This window comes from Meleagris gallopavo, chromosome 1 (assembly GCF_000146605.3).
Source record: "Meleagris gallopavo isolate NT-WF06-2002-E0010 breed Aviagen turkey brand Nicholas breeding stock chromosome 1, Turkey_5.1, whole genome shotgun sequence".
NCBI lineage: Eukaryota > Metazoa > Chordata > Aves > Galliformes > Phasianidae > Meleagris > Meleagris gallopavo.
In genome coordinates, this window is record NC_015011.2 from 127,904,641 (window position 1) to 127,923,505 (window position 18,865).

The 18,865-nt window shown below is 36.0% G+C and overlaps 1 protein-coding gene across 1 annotated transcript in view; it reads right to left on the reverse strand.

Annotated features, from left to right (window-relative positions):
- Positions 1–2,674: 2,674 nt before the first annotated feature.
- The window catches only part of LOC100550732 (gamma-aminobutyric acid receptor subunit gamma-3), a 302,767-nt gene continuing 286,576 nt past the window's right edge, over positions 2,675–18,865 (reverse strand). The window contains 4 exon segments of the mRNA XM_031557588.1: positions 2,675–3,930; positions 7,776–7,972; positions 15,059–15,091; positions 15,094–15,210. Coding sequence (XP_031413448.1) covers positions 3,652–3,930; positions 7,776–7,972; positions 15,059–15,091; positions 15,094–15,210 — 626 coding nt within the window. The 3' untranslated portion in view covers positions 2,675–3,651.

Consider the following 18,865-nt stretch of genomic DNA (forward strand, 5'->3'; position numbering starts at 1 on the left):
TTTGAAATTAGTTGGTGGCAGGTGGTGTAAAGGACTGAATAAGAGGAGTGGTATAGAAAACTGCACAGCAATGAAAAACAATCTCTTCCTCCTGTTTTTGCTTTTTTGCTATTTGTCACTGCCTCTGTGGACACTCCTGGACTTTTGGATTCCTGCAGCTGTATTTTTAATCATTTTTATTGACCCAACATACAAGCGAGTGTTGATGATGGAGGGGAGAAGCATCTGAAAGAGAACAAAAGGTTGATAAAGTGCTTAATGTGTTTAATCTACAGTGTAGTTCTTGATTAGAAAGTTACACTAAAATTGTATACAGTACTTCAGTTCCCAGTACTGCTGGACACAGAGACAGCATAAACAGGCTGCAAGTTGTTATACACTTATTCTTGTCAGAATGTCTGTAAAAGAAAGTGATTTCAGTATGATAGACATACTGGCCAGAAGAAATGATAAAACTGAGTTAAGCAGAACAATAATTTTATACACTCTCAATTACCTTGAAAATGCAGCTTTTAATGCAGGAAATGAATGTCCATCAACTTTTGATTGAGGGAAGAGAAATAAGAAGCTTGATTTTACTTCTACTCACCTTCCTAGGAAAAGTTGGTTTTCACCCAGTGAGACAAGATTAAAAAACCCTCACAGTCTTTTCTATAACTTGGAAAGAATGTAGGGTGGTTTTACATACTAACCAAACAAGTTTCCTTCCCCACTGTGGAAGAGTAAAAAGAACTAAATAACAAAAAAGAAGCATCTGAATAAATGCAAGTCTTGAATATGAAATCATCTGATAAGAAAACATTCTAAAAGGCTAAAAGGTATTTTGTATATTTCCCATGGGACAGTGCACAGAAGCATTAGTCTTTTTCAATCTGCAAAGGAAGCAAAAGAATATCTGGAGGTTAATGAGGGTATTCCTTTCTGTTACAGAAGGGCATGGCACACAGATGTATGCAGACTACATTATCTAGATATCTAGAATAATTGTATTTTGAATAATGCAGAACCTAGAAAACTTTTCTCAGTGGCTGCCAAAGCACAAAGCAGTGAAGCAGAGAGAGTAAATCAAGCAAGAAGAAGTAAGCAGACATATGTATTCTGGAACCTGTCACCTTATGTCCACCTTTTTTTTTTTTTTTTTTTGGTTGGTACCTAAACACAGAGGAAAATATATTGCAAAGTTGAAGATGTCCTTTGATGCCAGTGTAGCAGTGGAAATCAAAAGTGGCTGCAGATTCTTTCTTGTGTTGGAGTATGGAAAAGAGTGGAGTGATAAGCTTCCAAGTTCCAAGTTACGAAAGCGGTCAGAAAGAGCGGGCAATATAAATGGACTGTCTTAGTCCTTCAAGTAAGGCTTTGACGGGACTGTGTGCTTTTAGCTGGAGTAGGCAGCTATGAGCAGAAGTACAAACAAAAATGAGAACATATCACTTCTACACTTACGCCTAGGACAGTCACTCAGATATACAACTGCTAAATAAACCTCACTACCTATCCAAGACTTAATGGTAGAACCTACCTTCATGCAACTCATTCATCTAAACACTCCAACCAAAATGAAATGACTGTGGAGAGGTTTTGCAGGATCTGGCCCCCAAAGCATAACTGTTTCCAAACTCTTATTTAGGCTTGAGGTACTCCTAGTATTCTTGTAAAATACAGCCAAAGGTAGCTGTCATTGATTACATTGTAATTAAAGACCAGGACATTCAAATTCAGTTTAATTTCCTCCTAGCACAACTGAAAATGGAACTCTTCTTCAATGAAAGCCACACTTACAATGCAGGACACAGAGATTTATAGGATAATAGGTTTACAGAGTAATTTGCTACTGACAGTTATCAAAAGCTTCAAGATGGATTTTGAAATCAGGTCATCAGAGGTTTTTTAAAGAGTAAGTTTTTTATATTGCGCGCTACCATTTCATCTCTTTGCTTCTTTTACTTTCAGTCTTTGAACAAGTGGTTTCCTTCCTCTATCTAAATGTATCCCTAGTTTCTTATATTTTGGAGAAGTGAAAAACAGAAGATTGACTGCATTTATCTTTCTTATTAGTGATTTTTCTCCACTAAAATTCACTGGAAACATAGGGAAACATCATTGACAGGCAGTGATGTTCCAAAGAACATGACAGCATTTCTGTTTTTCTTTCAAGGAGAAAAGGAACTGCTTTTCAATCAAATTGAAATCTTTTCTTTCTTTTCTTTTGAGGTGAGAAAAAAAATAACCAAGTCTTTCAGAAGAGAAAAAAATACAATGTAGTTTTTAGGTATGGTTTATCATTAACGATTTGTAACTATTTGCCACTGAAAGTCCTTTTTTACTGATTTTTGAATACTTTCTTTGCTTAAATACAATTATTGAGACAGTCTGTAAAAGAAGCAATTCAGTTTGACAACGAAAACCAAATTGTTTGTAAAAAATGTGTATTTTAAGAATTGAATGGTTAAAAGTTTGAAAAATACAAAATAAGTTTCTAGACTAAAATTTAGTTGGTAGTTCAGGAAAAATCCTTTCAACCTTTGCTACATGTGGTAACTACTCCACCTTTAATCCAAGGGTGACAGTTTAATTTTCAAAAATGTATTCAATCTTCAGGTCAGATCCGGGGAACGTAGATAAGGTCTGCAATATTTAACTTTATGGAAAAATGTCCTTTGGCAATTAATTTTTTAATTTTGTAAAATAACATTGAGAGAAAAAATAAGAATGCATAAAAATGAGGGCACTTTTTAGTACACTTCAATCTGAAGAAAGTCACATATTACGAGTGCTATTATAGTGATTTTTACTAATGGCCTATCAACTGTGATCTGCTACAATGACACAAGGATCTTGTCCTGCTTCAAGTAGAAGTATTGTAGAAATCAATGACCATCCTGTGTTTAACCAGTCATAAAAAAGACAGTTAAAATCTTGAAAAACTGTAGAAGTTATGCCTACAGCTGCCTCTGTGCAGAGATAGGCAAGTCTTTTATTTTTATCAAAATATTAGTGTTATTTTTACCTCAAATTAAAACAAATACATGTAGGTAAGCATCTAATTCCATTATTCCCAGACCTGTGCAGAAAGTAATTTCTCTATTTTGATCTCACCAGAGACATAGATTGCCGTCTTTTGATGGTTTCTCTATAGGAAGGAGATCATCAAGAAAATATTTCCCAGAACCTATGGGACATAGCTCATGTAAGTTTAAATACAAATGAGCGGTTTCATTGGCTTTAGCTTATTTGCTAATGCCAGTGTGTGTTGCTCTGAGCCTCAGGGATATGGCAGCATTTTGAAGAAACTATGGGAATGAAGAACAAAGTGACATACTTAACCTTTGACTGAATTGTATATAACTTCTATGTCAAGGGAGAATAGTAAGAATTCTAATATACAATAATTATTCATAAACATCGCTTACACTACAAATTCAGCTGAATTTTTAAGAATCTTTCCCTTAAAATGAATAGCAGTAAGGACATAATTCTTCTATGTTTTTCTTTTTTAGGCAATTAAAATTCTTCATCACACTCTGTGACGGTGAAGGTTAATGTGGCCTTTATAATTTGAGATGAAACTGACCATGTCCTTCACTTTTGCTGCACTTTCACCATCTCTCCTCAGTGTGAAAACACAGCAGTCTTCACCTCTACAGGCAACTTTTAAAGATAGAGGTATCCAACCCAGTAGACCAGGTTAAAGAGCAGGAAGGATGTAGGAAAAAAGACCCTAGAGTAAGAGTCCAATTCTAAGATGTCTATGTGAATCCGTCCTCGCCTCCATGAGCCTGATTTACATTCTTCATAACAACAGAAAAAACTCTGGCAGTCTTTCCCATCCAGACATTCATAGACACATGCCTCTTCAAATTCTTGCCAATACATGGCATTGTTCAATGTGATGACTGTAGTTGGTGGTCTCATATCAAGTACAGAATAATTCTGAGGAGAGAAAAAGAAACAAACAATGTGATGAACTCTTGTGGATGATGCACAATTAATAATCATATGAGAAGTCACATGAGACATGAAAGATAAGCTGGGAGTAAGATGTCAATACCATAGGAATTCTAGATTCAGGGACCATCTTTCTTTCCATAAAAGGATGCCTTATGAGATGAATTTCCAGAAAAGTGGTGGAGTGCTAAGTTAAATAACCTGCACTCACTACCTCTTAAACTTACCACAAAAACAGATATAGTTTGCACCAAGTAGCCATGATTTCAATACAGTATTTTAAAACACTGTTTGACAGCAGTCTGAACACGAGCCAGCAGTGTGGCCAGGTGGCCAATAAGGCCAACAGCATTCTGGCCTGCAGCACAAATAGTCTGGTCAGCAGGATGTTCCTCTGTACTTAGCACTGGTGAGACTGGACCCTGATATTATATTTAGCTTTGAATTCCTCATTACTAGAAAGATACTGAGGTGCTCAAACACATACAGAGAAAAGCAGCAAAGCTGCTAAAGAGACTGAATAAAAAAAATAAATGCATGAGGAGTGGCTGAGGGAACTAAGGTTGTCAAGTCTGGCAAAGAGGAGGCTGAGGGGGAACTGCGCCAGTCTCAACATCTACCTCAACTGAGGTTGTAGTGTTAATCTCTTTTCTCAGGTGACAAAACATAAAGAAATGACCTCAAGTTACACAGATGAGCTTTCAGTTGGATATCAGGAAAAAGAATTTATTCACAGAAAGGGTGGTCAGATATTGAAATTGGCTGCCAAGGGAAGTGGTGGTACCTCTGTCAATTATGTTTAAGAGATGTGTGCATGTGGCAGTTAGGGATATGGTTCAGTGTTGGACTTGATGGTGTTAGTTTCATGGTTGGATCTGATGATCTTAAGGATTCTTCCCAACCTAAATGATTCCATGATTCTACGCTCTTCTTGGTGTCCACCAAGACTCCAAGGTCCTTTTCTGCAAAATTACTTTCTAACTGAGTGGACCCCACAGTGCACTGGTGCCTGGAGTTGTTCTTCCCTGGGAGTTTGTACTTCTCCTTATTGAATTTCACAAGCCTTTTTCTCCAGCCTGCTGAGCTGGGGCTGGGAGGAGAGCAGTACTCATACAACAGATACGATCTTGGTACCACCTGAGAGATCTGCCAAAGTAAGGCACTTCTCAGGTGCCTCGGGCAAAACATTTCAGATGCAGTGATGAAACAAGCAATAAAATTATTTCAGATATAGTATATGTATGTTCTCCAGGAGGAAAAAAATGAGGGGTGGGATTACCTGAACATAGATTAATTAAGATTATGACATTTAACCTTTCAAGTTGCAACACTTCAAGGTTGACTTGAAAAAAACTCAAGTATCCTGGGAGTAATTGACTTACGTTGTTCAGCTTCTGCAGCATTTAGCATGCAAATTTGTGACACTTAGACTAAGCCCCAGTTCAATATTAGGAAATGTCAGGAACATTTCTCATGTCTTAACATTAGGAAGAATGGGTAAAAAACTTAAAAATCTGCAGGTAAACTTCTAAGCAGATGAGACTGACTACCAACCCTAGTATTGTAATTGTATTTCTTTTTGTTGTTCAATTGCAAAAAAAGGAAACTGCCACTAACCATTCAATGTGCCTTACTGACCAAAGCTTTCAGAAAATTCTTTCCAAGGAATGACAGCAGTAGTAAGTGTATAAATGCAATTCCATTCATAAGGTATTCATTGTCAATATGCAGACCTTCAGTGCTATGAACTCTTTAAATGCAATAGAAAACCTTTTTCAAAACTTATTTTAAATCAAGTTTATAACATAATTTGTGAGAGGTAAACTAGTAACATGGAACTAGGAATTGTAAACAATACACTTTGGCATATAAAAATCAAGAAATATGAAAGAAGTAGTTAAGTTTGATCCTTGCTTGTGTTTGCATTGGATATCTGGAAATGGACCATTCATCTAGCTGCTAAACTGACCTTCTGTATCCTTTATATATATGTACATTATAGTATGTATCACAATTTTAGATTTCAATTGAGTGCTCAACTTTATTGCAGCTGTACTTAACCAAACAGTTATCTGGAAATTTGAAGAATATAATTAATTCTATTTTTAGTTATGGTTCTAATACACTCCTTTTAAACCCAAAATATTTGAAAATCCATCTGAAAGTTTGGTAAAGATTTTACAGACATACACAAATTATTTTCTCATTAAAATTCCAAATACATTTTTGTTGGACTTGTGCTTATTAATTTTTACTAAAATGTAATGTAGAAGTGCAGAATTACGTACAGCAAAGGAACAGAATTCTTGGCTAAGAATAGCACAAAATATTTCCACTTGACCCTTCTCTCTCCCAAATCATTTGATAAATCTTTATAGAAAGAGGCAAGTATGCTCCTCTACCACAGCCAAAAACAAACTGACCTTTTAACAACAAAGCAAAAACAGTATTTATAGTGAAGTCAGGGTGAAGTATAACACAGCATTACAGCTTTCTCAGAGTTATTGCAAATAAATGTCAACCATACATTCAAGCCGCCATTGCTGTCACAGAACTAAACAGGATACTTACCATCACATGACCAAAACTGACATCAGGTAGCTTAAATAAAGATAAGAAAAGAACTATTCAGAGGAAAATATAAGTATTGTTTCATATGCACCTAATGCTAAATACATTTCTCCCTAAAACTCTTCATACTGAGCCTTCAAATTATTTTACGTAATATTCTGCACACTTTGAAACTGCATGAAATCTCAGGAGAATGTGCACCTAGTTTCCATCCACTTTAAGAATTTATTCAACCTTTTTATTTTTATTTTTAATTTAGTAAAAAATAGCTAAGTAAGGATTTCCTCACGAGTTGACTTATATACCTTCATTGTTGCATGTTTTCCCTCATCTTCTTTTATGTCTGGAAATACATCTTGCCCACAAGGATACTAAAGACTCTTTCATTCAATTTCTCTATAGGATAGCAATTTTAGTTTGATCATTAGCAAGTTCACTTTGATTATCCCATAAATTTATTTTGGTAACACTCTTCTGCCTTTCCCATGTAATGCATTTTTACAAATAGCTATTAGAGGTTTAATGGAGTTTTCATTAACTAAGTTTATTGGTTTCCACGTTTTCTCTAATTCCATGCTATTTTAATATTTTCCTCTGTTATTTCTTCATTCAATCACTTTCTATAGCTTGTTTCAATCCACTTCTACTTCCTGACTGATTATTCCCAGTATTTACTTTTCTTTCTTTAGTTTCCTATTTGATTTTGTATTGCTATTTTAAACGATTATATGTAAAGAGCTGGTGTATTGTTATTGCAATGGTCTTTCTGTCTAAAAATGCTACTTTTTTTCAAAGACTTTGTAAGTGCCCTCCTTTGTTCTTGTACATAGGAACCTTTGAGCACAGGGCTAAAAATAAGTGCTGGTTCCCAATATGAAGAAAAAATCCCATTTTTAAAATTCATCAATATTCCTAGACTTGTTAAGATACAAGATAGCAGATGCATTTGAATATACACTGATGTATATACAATTGCATAACGAGCTGTGATACCCGTTTCAGTGAAGACCTTTATGGCTACTAGAAGAGTAATGAGGGTGAAAAGAACACATGGGTAGAGCTGCTGCTTCGTAGTCAGCAGGTTTCTTCTGTTAAGAACAGAATGCTAAGTAATTACTTTCCACCAGCTTTCAGGGTAAATAATACCTTGAAGTGGGAAAAGCTAGGAGGAGTGGAGTGTAATGAGATTACAGGATGTTACTGAATGATTCTCGACCCTCTGAGCAACAGTCTTGAAAATAAAACACTCCTGTTCTTACCGACTTTTTCTTCTTAGTACAGTTTGGTTTCCTGCAACTGGAGTAGTAGTTGAGTGTTGCATACTCCATCAGAGCAGCAAATACAAATAGAAAGCATACAGTCACAAACAAATCCATAGCGGTGACATAGGAGACACGGGGTAATGACTTTCTTGCAATGGTGCTCAAAGTTGTCATGGTCAATACTGTAGTAATCCCTAAAGAGAAAAACTGGATTTACTTTTATGTAATATAATTTCTGCAGGCTTAAAAGAATCTTTGGAAAACACTACGCACAACAGAATACCAAAATATACACAGATTTTCAGAAGAAATTCATTAGTTTTGTCTGGTAGTATAAAAATAATGAAAAACAACTGTAGAGCAAGATGTATTTACTAAACAAATCTTTCCTCAGCTGTTCACATTTGTCTTTGCAACACAGAAGTTTTCATGCCCCTCAGTATACTTTTCCTCATCTCATATTTTTTTAAGAAAAGTAAAAGAAAGCCCAACAGATATGGAACCCAGAACTATTAGTACAAAGAAACAAAGCAAAATCCCTAGAAAATGTGTTGTTTTTTTTTTTTCACAGCAATATTCCTCTCGTGAAAAATATTGTGCTCAAAATAAAATAAAAAAAAAGAGAGAGAGAAAAAAGAAAATAAAAGAACTTTTGCTGCTGATTGTGAATTTTGAAAATACATTTTCACACTCCTGCTTCCTTGGGAGTGCTCCACTGCTGTTTTCTTTCTGGATAAGGGAAAACAGAATCTCATACAAGCTTCAGATGCAATCTTAGTGGAAATAGCTTTTTCAATTTGTACAAAGCATCACATCTTAGATTGATATAGTAATAATGAATATAATTGGGATTACTTAGAGTGAAATATCCTGAAACAATAAAACCAGTATTAGAATGAAGTCTATGGGGTGTCAGTTATTTGGCTGTTAGGTAATTCATATCATTTGTGTTAATTCCTCAGCAGAAGATGGCTTCTCATTCCCACTTTGGACTGATGTTTTTAATAATTTGTTATGAACCACAAGTCTTCAGATAGGAAAAACTAAAACTCAATGACTTGGAAGGAAAAATAAAGCTCTCACTCAAGTAAGTCTCAAAAGAGAGCTGCTTTAAAACATAACTGTAAGGTAATCTTTCTTTTTATAGTTAAAGTGGTATTTTGCAGTGGTACATAGTGTTTGAAATGGCAGGGGATAATTTAAATTATGCCTTATAGTAAAATTACTTTCCAAATGGAACTGTGGAGAGCAAAAAGTATCAGTGGATTACTTCTGACTACTTTCTCTTTGCTAAAATATGCCCACCTCTGATTTTTAGCACTTGAAACTACAGCAATTCACAAGAATAACCTGCTTCATTCAAACCATAAAAGTCTCTGGAAGAGCCAAAATGATGATTATTGCATGGGCCTGGATTTTCTCTTACAACAAATAACGAATAGAAACAGAAAAAAAATGTTGCTGAAAAACAAACAAACAAACAAACAAAAAACAAATAACAACCCAATAATCAAGATCAAAGTAATGCTGGTAGAAAGTGGGAAATGCGAAAAATTTTCCTTATGTGGGAAACAGCCTTATTCAGTGCATGTAACCTCAATATTTGCACTGTTTTGCACTGAAACCCAGAGCAGCCACTGTAGTTCATTCAAACTTTAAGCTAGCTGATTCATCTAATCATATATATTCAACAACACAAATAGTACAAAAGAGTTATCCCAGTATGACTGAATGATCTGCAGATTTTTCTCAGGTTTTGTGGTTTTCACTAATTTTCTACTGCTGCTAACGTTAGTCTACATACGAATTGCAATCACATTTTTGAATTTCAGCGTAGACATGCTTTTAGACTTTGTTCATATCTTCAATATCTAAAAGATACTACAAAAATATTTGTTTATTCTCAATTGTATCACAATGTAGGTGGCTGCCATGGTCCAGTAACATCTGCAGACCCCTCAACAACAGCTCTGTAGCTAATGAACCTTTTAACAGCTCCAGACACAAACCCTATGCATTCATCAGAGTGGTCAACTGCAAAGATTTCCAGTTGCAACAAATGTTGCCTTGATTTGGTCCTTGTTAGCTATAAATACAATTTTTCTTCCTGTATGACCATGTTTCAGGTCTTGGGAAGCACTTTTTTTTTTTTTATTTAAAGAAACGAATAGCATTCAACCTCAATTGTTTTGACAATGAATCATGTTTTGCTATCAAAATATAAAACCTTAGGGAACAGAAAGTTTGAGAATATCACGAGCCATCACAGTTTCCAGATTATGTGTCACATCTCAAATTATGTCAAGGGCATGACATATGAGTGCCATGTGCAGAGCTGGAAACATTCAAAGGTAGAACAATCAGATTGTTACTTCCATTATTTATATAAAATATTTTCACAATATGACAGCCATTATAAAAGAATCATTCTTCGTTAAAGCTGAGGATTAGACTTGGATTCCAGCTCAGACCTTAGGCAAAGAATGAGCTTTTAAAATAACAAGAATTCACACTAGTGTATCAACTTTAAACCTGACACATTGACACAAGTTTTGAAATATTAAAATGTGTCCTATGAGGACACATGCAGAGAGCAAAGAGAAAGAAGTGTAGAAGATGATATAGTTTTACATTCCTATGGAACTATAAGTAAGAATATGCCAATATGCACATAAGAATAAAATGAAAATCCCACCACTGCCAAGTACAATATCTAGATTCCTTACCCTTAGTTGATTTTATCTATCATGTTAAGAAAACTCAGTTTGGTGAGTGGTTTTAAATGCAATAAACTTTGACAGATTAAATTGTTAAGTCTCTCACCTAGGAGACATCAGCACTGTGAAGTGAGCTTTGAATCTGTTATTGAAATTTGAAGTGCTTTGGATCTATTTCAACAGAATTCTAACATCAGCCAGGAACAGCTTTGAAGTAACCTAGCTTCAAAAACTTCTGGTAGGTAGGTGTGAGAAGAAGCACATGCTTGTGTATAAATACCACTTTTGTAACATTTATAGTCTCTGAGCAAATTCCATACCAAAGATAGAATGAATATTTGATAAATCAAAAAGGATTTTCCAGTAGATCAGTGTAGGTATACAAAATGCATGAGGACACTTTAACCTTTAGATCATTGGCATAAATAGTTATTTAACATAACAGTTGTCAGAAAGCTGCTTACTGTGTAGTGGCATGTCAAGTGAAGTAACAGGAGTATTAGAAACTATTTGGTCAGGGAGGCTCAATTTTTCTTATTTTCCCATAGGAAAAAGTATATTGGTTTACCCAAGGTATCACTTGTTTATAAACTTCATTTCTTCACCTTTCTGGTCTGGCACCTGTTTTGAGCATTTGCTTTATTTTTCTAGGGAATGAACTTAAGGCAAAATGACAAGGAGAGCAACGTTCACTTTTTCTTAAACATCATCTCTAACTTCTTTTACACGAAAGCATCACTGCCCTTGATACCCACTACATTTTTTTAAGCTTCCATCTGAAGTTGCTGTACAGTAACTGCCTCTTCGTATTATACATTATACCCATTTTTTAAAAAGCAGGGGAGAGCTCAGATGAAAGCTTTAGTTTAACTTAATTCCCTTCATCCTCAAGAAAAACAACCTCCTATTTTTCAGATCATAACTTTTCTTCAGACACTTGCTGGCTCTTCTTGACTGTGAACATTGGGAGAAGATCATTTTGATTACCAGAGACAGGTAAAAACAGCAGAGAGCTATTTTTTCCCCTCTGAATGGAGAAGAGAAGAGTATAACCGGAGATCACAAAACACAGTTCTCATCCAACAGCTGAATTCTATTTCCATTTTCCCACTGACTCTTCAGGTGTCCTGGAGTGAATCACACTAACACTCTTGGCCTCAGCCCCTCAAAGAGTGTGTTAACAAGGGGCTGTGATGCCAAGTTTTTAGAAACCACTTAGATGCCTTTAGACAGTGCTGCTGAAAGGATTATTATGGTCCCATTTTTTCGCTCAGCAAAATACCCCTGACTGCATTTAGTTTTCCAGCACAAAAATTACTTATTACTTAGAGATATTCAGAAAGGGGTAAAACCCGTCCTTCATATAACCCTGAGTAGTTGCCAATAGCTTAGAAAATTACTCATTAATTTCAGAGAGTGAAATGTTTCCCTGATGCTAGTCCTTCACATTAATGCAGTTATACTCAGGGCAGTTTTGGTGCACTGAGTATGCAATTCATTTCGACTAATTAGCAGGATAATTTCAGTGGTTTGCCTTTGGCTGTATTACTCAGATTTTACCATGTGCCACTCTCAAAATGCGGAAGTGTGTTGCTCAGATAGATTTATAGCTTCTGTTATACAGGCAGACCTACAGTAAGCTGGGAACATTTGCATATTGCATCCCAAGAGTGAAGAGGCCATTTGCAATTTGAGAGTAATGGGTCTCCGATCATGTACAAAAAGAGGTGACCCACATACATATTATTTTCTTGTCACTTGACTTTATTTATAAGAAAGTTTTATTTTATTTTAATTTTCTATCAGAGTTTTATGAGTTAGCAATCACAGCCACTGGATACAGCCTTGGAATATCTCACTTTCATGGTCTTACTTTAAATTCACAACCTCAATATAAGAATACATTTTTTCTCTGAACTTCATGCTGGTAATGGGAGTGATGCAAGGAGAGCCACACTGTTATGATCAGTACCCTACTTTTGATTCTAATTAATTTAAATGTGAGTTGTGTGGTGTGGAGAACTACCCTCAGAGACAGGGTATGAAGTCTGCCTCCAGAAAATTAGTAAGGCAAACTGTTAGACACCTTTTCTCCCTTTTTACTTTTCTGGTAAAAATAAGCATTATGGAAGATAAATCAAATGGATGCTCTGCACACACATGGGGCTTTGTACTCCTAGTTGAAAGCGACAGAGCACGGTCAATCTTTTCTCCTTCACTGAGCCATTCAATTTCAGAAGAAAGTTGTTCCACAGAAAAGTATGCTAAAGGCCTATTCAATTTTCTGGCCACCAGAGGAAACAGAGCCAGGAGCAGGTAATCATACAGGTGCTCTGTCCTCACTGTTAGTCTATCTTCACATTGCCTTGGAGGTAGAAGGGGTCACAGATTAGACTCTTAGGGTCCTCCATGTTGCCAGAGCACTCTGGCAATCAGAAAACGTTAGCTGGACCAGCAAGATGCCACATGGCTACGTTTGTCAGTTTTACAAACTCTTTGCAGATTTCAGTCTTGAGCTCACCTCATGCAAAGAGGGTTTTAATACAGAATTATCTGTAAAATATGAACTAGTGTTGTCTGCTTGTACTTGTCCTATTAAAGGTTCTTTTAGGTTTTCCTTGCTATTGATCCTGCTACCATCCACTAAGCTGCTCTTGGCTTGAAAGATGTCCTTTGTCATTCACTAAGATTTAAAGCTGATACAACCTCTCCCTAGAAAGATGTCTAAGGATTGAGAGCTGCATGGTTGGCATATAATTTTTTTTGCTTAAATAAAGCTGTGGCTAGTGAGGGACTCATTCTTAGAGAGTATTTTTGATAATATAATTCTTCTGTCATTCAGCAGAAGGTTAATGAACTATGGAAACATAGATGATTTAGAAAGATGTCTTTCATACCAGGTGTTAGTACACCTTGAACAGATGACAATATGCTTTTCATGTAAGTTAAGGACTTAGAAAGTGGGATTAGAATTTTGGAAGAGTTCAAGTGACTTTGCCGCTAAAATCTCATTCAAAGTGAATGGGCTTCAAAATCTCTTTAGCATCTCCTTTTTATTTTTCCCTTCAGATCCATCAGGGGGTGTAGGCTGGAAACTAGAACACTCTTAAAACTGGTGGCTTCTCAGAATTATTAGTGCAGGAGAGGGACAGAGAGAAACAGAATAAGTCATTTTGAAGTAATATATAAAGGCAGCACTGTTGAACAAGTTGTCCTCCTCCTGAGACCAAGTACAGCACCTGTGTTTTGGTGTTTGGAAGAGTGCAGACAGAAACAAATTTGCACAAAAAGTAACAACCATTTCTGGTAAATGCTTACTTATTTGGGTGGAATGGGTTAAGAAATACTTGATCAGACGTTGAGAAGAGTGAAAGTCCATGCAAATGTCCTTTCCTATCATGTAGTTTGAATAAAGGCCCACTGTCTCACAGAAGGCCTCGAGAACCCCATGCCTGCCACCTTCATGCAGTCTCAGGGAGAACAGCCCATCTGCATCCTTTGTCCTAGCACTTCCTTACAGCAATGCCTCCATCTCAAACCAGGGGATTCAGTTGCTTTTACAAACGTTTCCTGTCCAAAAAATGTTTTCTGTTCAAAAACTCAAGTGAGTAGGTTTTCAATAATCTCGTTTTTTGTTGGAATGATTTAGAGGGCACAGTTAGTTAAACAGAGATGTGAGAAGCTCCAGCAGGAGGAAGCAATGAATAGCTGAGAATGGTAACACCTACTCTTGAAAATAGGCATGTAAAACATGACACACCTCCCCTTTTTCCTATACTGGTATAAATTATTCCTGACTGAATAAATTAGTGATCTGCAGTGCTGGCAATCTCAGTCTGGACCAAAATGTTTTTCCTTCAGGTCTGATGTACACCTATAAGGCTGTTGTCATAAGGCCCTATAGGTGCAAAACCTGCAGGTTTTCATATAGACATAAGAAAAAATGGTCAGTTTCTCGGCGTATCCAAGAAGTGCCAAATAGCACACAACGATCCTGACACAAATGATGTGCTGAAAAATCTTCTTCAGCACAACCTATCTATAATATATATTATATCTATATACATTATATCTATATAATTATACACCTATGTCTATATATACTATACACCTAGAATGGGGCTAAACTTCAAACTTACAAACATAAAACATTTTGAGTGAACTAATACTATTATATCCCACAGTTTTTTAGTATACATAGGACATCATTTCCTGTAGGGAAAGAGTTTCAGAAGAAAAAGAAGCCAGCAGTGCAATTAATTTATTCTTTAAAAATGTCACTGAAATATCATAGTGAGAACAAGGGGAGAGCCGTTAGTTCTAGAATATTATGCAAAATATGTGGCAGTGTCATTCCAAAGAGCCAGGGTAGTTTACTTTTAATTACCCTTTAAAAGACAGAAAACAAAAGGCTTCATTGATAAATAGATAGGGGTCTGCAAGACATGGTAGCATTAATATAAAGCATATATCTTGTGGTCTTTTTGAAAGGAAGCTGACATTTTCAAATGCAGTGTAGAAACTACATGAAGAGAGCAGAGAAAGAAATTATTAACAACTTACCTAATGCAGTTCTTGCTGGTGTGGCATCTTTTTAATCCAAAAGGACACCCAGGAAAGAACAACAGTTAATATACAGGGAATGTATGTTTGAATAGTGAAGTATCCCATTCTTCTACTTAAGTCGAAGTATATAGTCATGACTACATAATCACCTGTAATAGTAGCACAGAAAATAAATTGACATTTGGTGAGTGACATACAGATAGTTCTTCATCGTGCTGTTTTTAAGCTCCATAAAATGTAGCATGTGAAATGTTTCTCGATATTTTGAGAGAATCTGAGCAATAATGTTCACAAAAAATAGAATTGAAATAAACTTGTCCATTCTAATTTCCTATAGTTTAGGTCTCTGAAAATGTTGACCTATTTGAGCAAGCAGAGGCTCTTGGGAATCCTTCATGATGAGTAATCTTTTGAAAGGCATCTTGGCTTTCCAGACTTGGTATTTCTGGATGAATGAGTGGCCACAAACATGAATCTCTTCATTCATTAGATGTAGAAGCAGCCCACACAAAATCTCTCCTTCAGCAGACTGTGCTGTCCTTCTTGCAGATTTGAATGACTTCTGTTGCCTTTTTCTAATATGTGAATCAGGTGGTAGGGGTCTGTATGACAAAGTATAGCATGCACATCAGTAGACCTTTATATAATAAGTTATTTATAGACACTAGAGCCTCGATGCTCGTGAAAGAGGTCAGAATACATACTTTTAAAGGTCACGTCACTATAAATCAAGAATCTGTTTTTATGAGCATTCCTCCATCTAAAAGTAGTAATGGTCACTTGTGGTACTGTAAACCTTCAGAAGATGAGCCTGGACATAATGCTTATTATTCTGCAGGATACTAAAAATCATAAGATCAAGAGCTCAGTAAGAAGTCTGTTTTATCTCACTTATATGATTTTCTTCACACTATCTCTTCTGCTAATCTTCACAACTCCATAGGGGATAACAATCTGTCCCTCTCTCTCTAAATAGTAGAGACCTTATCACCTCTTTCCTCAGTAGCAGCTCCCTCAGTTTCACAGCTGTTAACTATCCTTTTCTCTCAGACAGCCACAGTGATTAACAATAATGAAATTGAACTGAGACCAATTTCTGTACTTTGCTTGGAGTATGTTGATTCAATTTTAGATGTGAAGAAGAGTTTATAAGCCAGAGAACTTTTCTGGTTTTTTTTGTGTTTTTTTTTTTTGTTGTGTGTGTGTGTGTCTGACTATGTCACTTGACAAGTTGCATTGCTTCTTGTTACAAGCCTTGCTTTTCTAGAATAAGATATTTGCAGAAGACATAGTTTACTATAGGTAGGTAAATCTGTCCTATTACAGCAAAATTCCAAAAGAAATTGATAGCACAGAGGAATTACTTCCCAATAGATTGGTAACTGAGAGTGTATAAACAAAAGCACTGAATACAGTGGATATTTTGACGATAGCAACATATGACACAGAAAATAAATTAATTCAGTAAAAATAACTTCCATCCAAAGAAACTCTGAAGGCCACTATAAAATGAGTGAACTTCCATAAGTTAAAAAGTCAAAGGTAAATAAAAATCTGAGGGTGGCATTTGGGATGAGAAACTTAGAACAATGAGTCAATAAGAAATGTTCTATGTGTTAGGACATTATTTTAAGATAGCTCTAAATTGGAAGAGGTTTGATATGCTCATGGGTACTTCCATCATGCCTCTATTAGATAAATGGATGGATTTTCATGAGTACTGTGCAAGTACAAACCTTATGACCCCAAGAAGTTGGACATTCATTCCAAAATTCCTCATGCATTTAACATACAAAGAAAGAGCTTTAATACTAGAGCCCAGTGCTGTTACAAGCAGAGAACACTGCAATACATCATGATGTAGTGAGCCTTGTGGGTTTTCACAGACTGATTACTTTCATTCCACTAATCCCCAGCACTTTTCTCCGTACAGGGAATGGCAGCAGGGAACTGACATGGGTAAGTATCTACTGGTCCTTCTGGCTTATTATTAAACTGTATAACCATTCTAACCTTCAAGTGAGAAGAACAAACCCAAATACCCAATGTGACTTATACGAATTTTACAAAGAACTGCAAATTCTCAAGTATCCAACAAAGACCCATAGAAGCACCTAAGGAATATGAAATCCTACGATAATGATTGGCTCAATTCATTTAACCATCAACTTCTTTTTTTGCCTGAAATTCACACGAAAAATTCTCACGTGAAGAAAGGAGACAGTCATAGCCAGCAGTTGCGCATACAAACTTATATACTGTACCTTCTGTGATGTTCTCTAACTTACGTACTGATAGGCAATATAAAAAAACATGGGGAGAATAATTTTGTTCAGTAGAGTTACTGGCACACAGTGAGTAAGATAAGAATTATCTGGTTCTCCTACAAGAATCTTGCAGAACGTGGAAAGGACACAGCTTGGAGAATAACAATGTTGATGGTAATGCATAGGAAAAGGAGAAGGAAATCATCACTGCTAAAATGGTGACCAAACATAAAAATGTTGGGGTTGCTGTTAAAGATAAACCCTTTTCTGTACTACATGTACTGAATGCATTTTTTAAGTTTTTGTAAATTTTGGTCTACAACTAAGTGACTACTTCAGTTCTATCTTCAGCTAGTGCTGGGACACCTGAATAGTTTCTGCATACAGAAGAGCAGACCTGTGTGTGCTGTGGCTACTTTCCTTGATGTACTGCTTCAGAATGCATTATTGTTATCAAAGTCTAAATTACTCCTTCCAGAAACATGCATTATTCTCTCTATATCTAAAGGCACTTGGCTGCAGGTTAAAGAAAAGTAACTGTGCTACATATATTTCAGAATTTCTCTATACATGCAAAATAATTTGACAGGTACTTAACACTCATGAAAAACTAACTTTCAGAACAAAGAAACATTCCCTTCTTCTAAAAGATCTGACCTAAAACCCATTCTGTATGTCCTGCAGGCATAAGCAACCCAAAGGATAGAAAAAGCTTTCAAAGACTCTTCATTCTTTCTCCTTGCTTCTTTACCAGCCTTCACAACCCCACCAGCCATTACTGGGACTGTTAGGACAGGAGCTGGGACTCATTATGTGACAAAACTCTGCAGACAAGACGGGAAAACACTCCAAACTGCATATCATTAAATCAGTGTTCTTGATTTAAAAGCAATCACAGAATGATTGCCTGCCTAGGAACCACTGTGATAGCGAGTATCAGGAAACTTTGAAATTCAGAGAGGAATTCTACTTTTTAACAGCTTAAGGAATTTCTCAGGAAGGCAAACTAACTTTTAACCATCAATTACCATTTTGTTACCATTTTGTTCTTTGTTCTGAAAGTTAGTTTTTCATGAGTGTTAAGTACCTGTCAAATTATTTTGCATGTATAGAGAAATTCTGAAATATATGTAGCACAGTTACTTTTCTTTAACCTGCAGCCAAGTGCCTTTAGATATAGAGAGAATAATGCATGTTTCTGGAAGGAGTAATTTAGACTTTGATAACAATAATGCATTCTGAAGCAGTACATCAAGGAAAGTAGCCACAGCACACACAGGTCTGTTCTTCTGTATGCAGAAACTATTCAGGTGTCCCAGCACTAGCTGAAGATAGAACTGAAGTAGTCATTTAACCATCAGTAACCATCATCAACTATCAGACCAATTCAGTGTAATAATGAATATTACCTTAAGGCAAAATATTCCATGACAGTTTTCTATAATAAGAACAAAAGATGCATCTTGAGGCAGGAGAAATGCAGCATGGCTTCCCATGAAACTAAAATGACTGCTGTCTGACCCATAGAACTTGTATT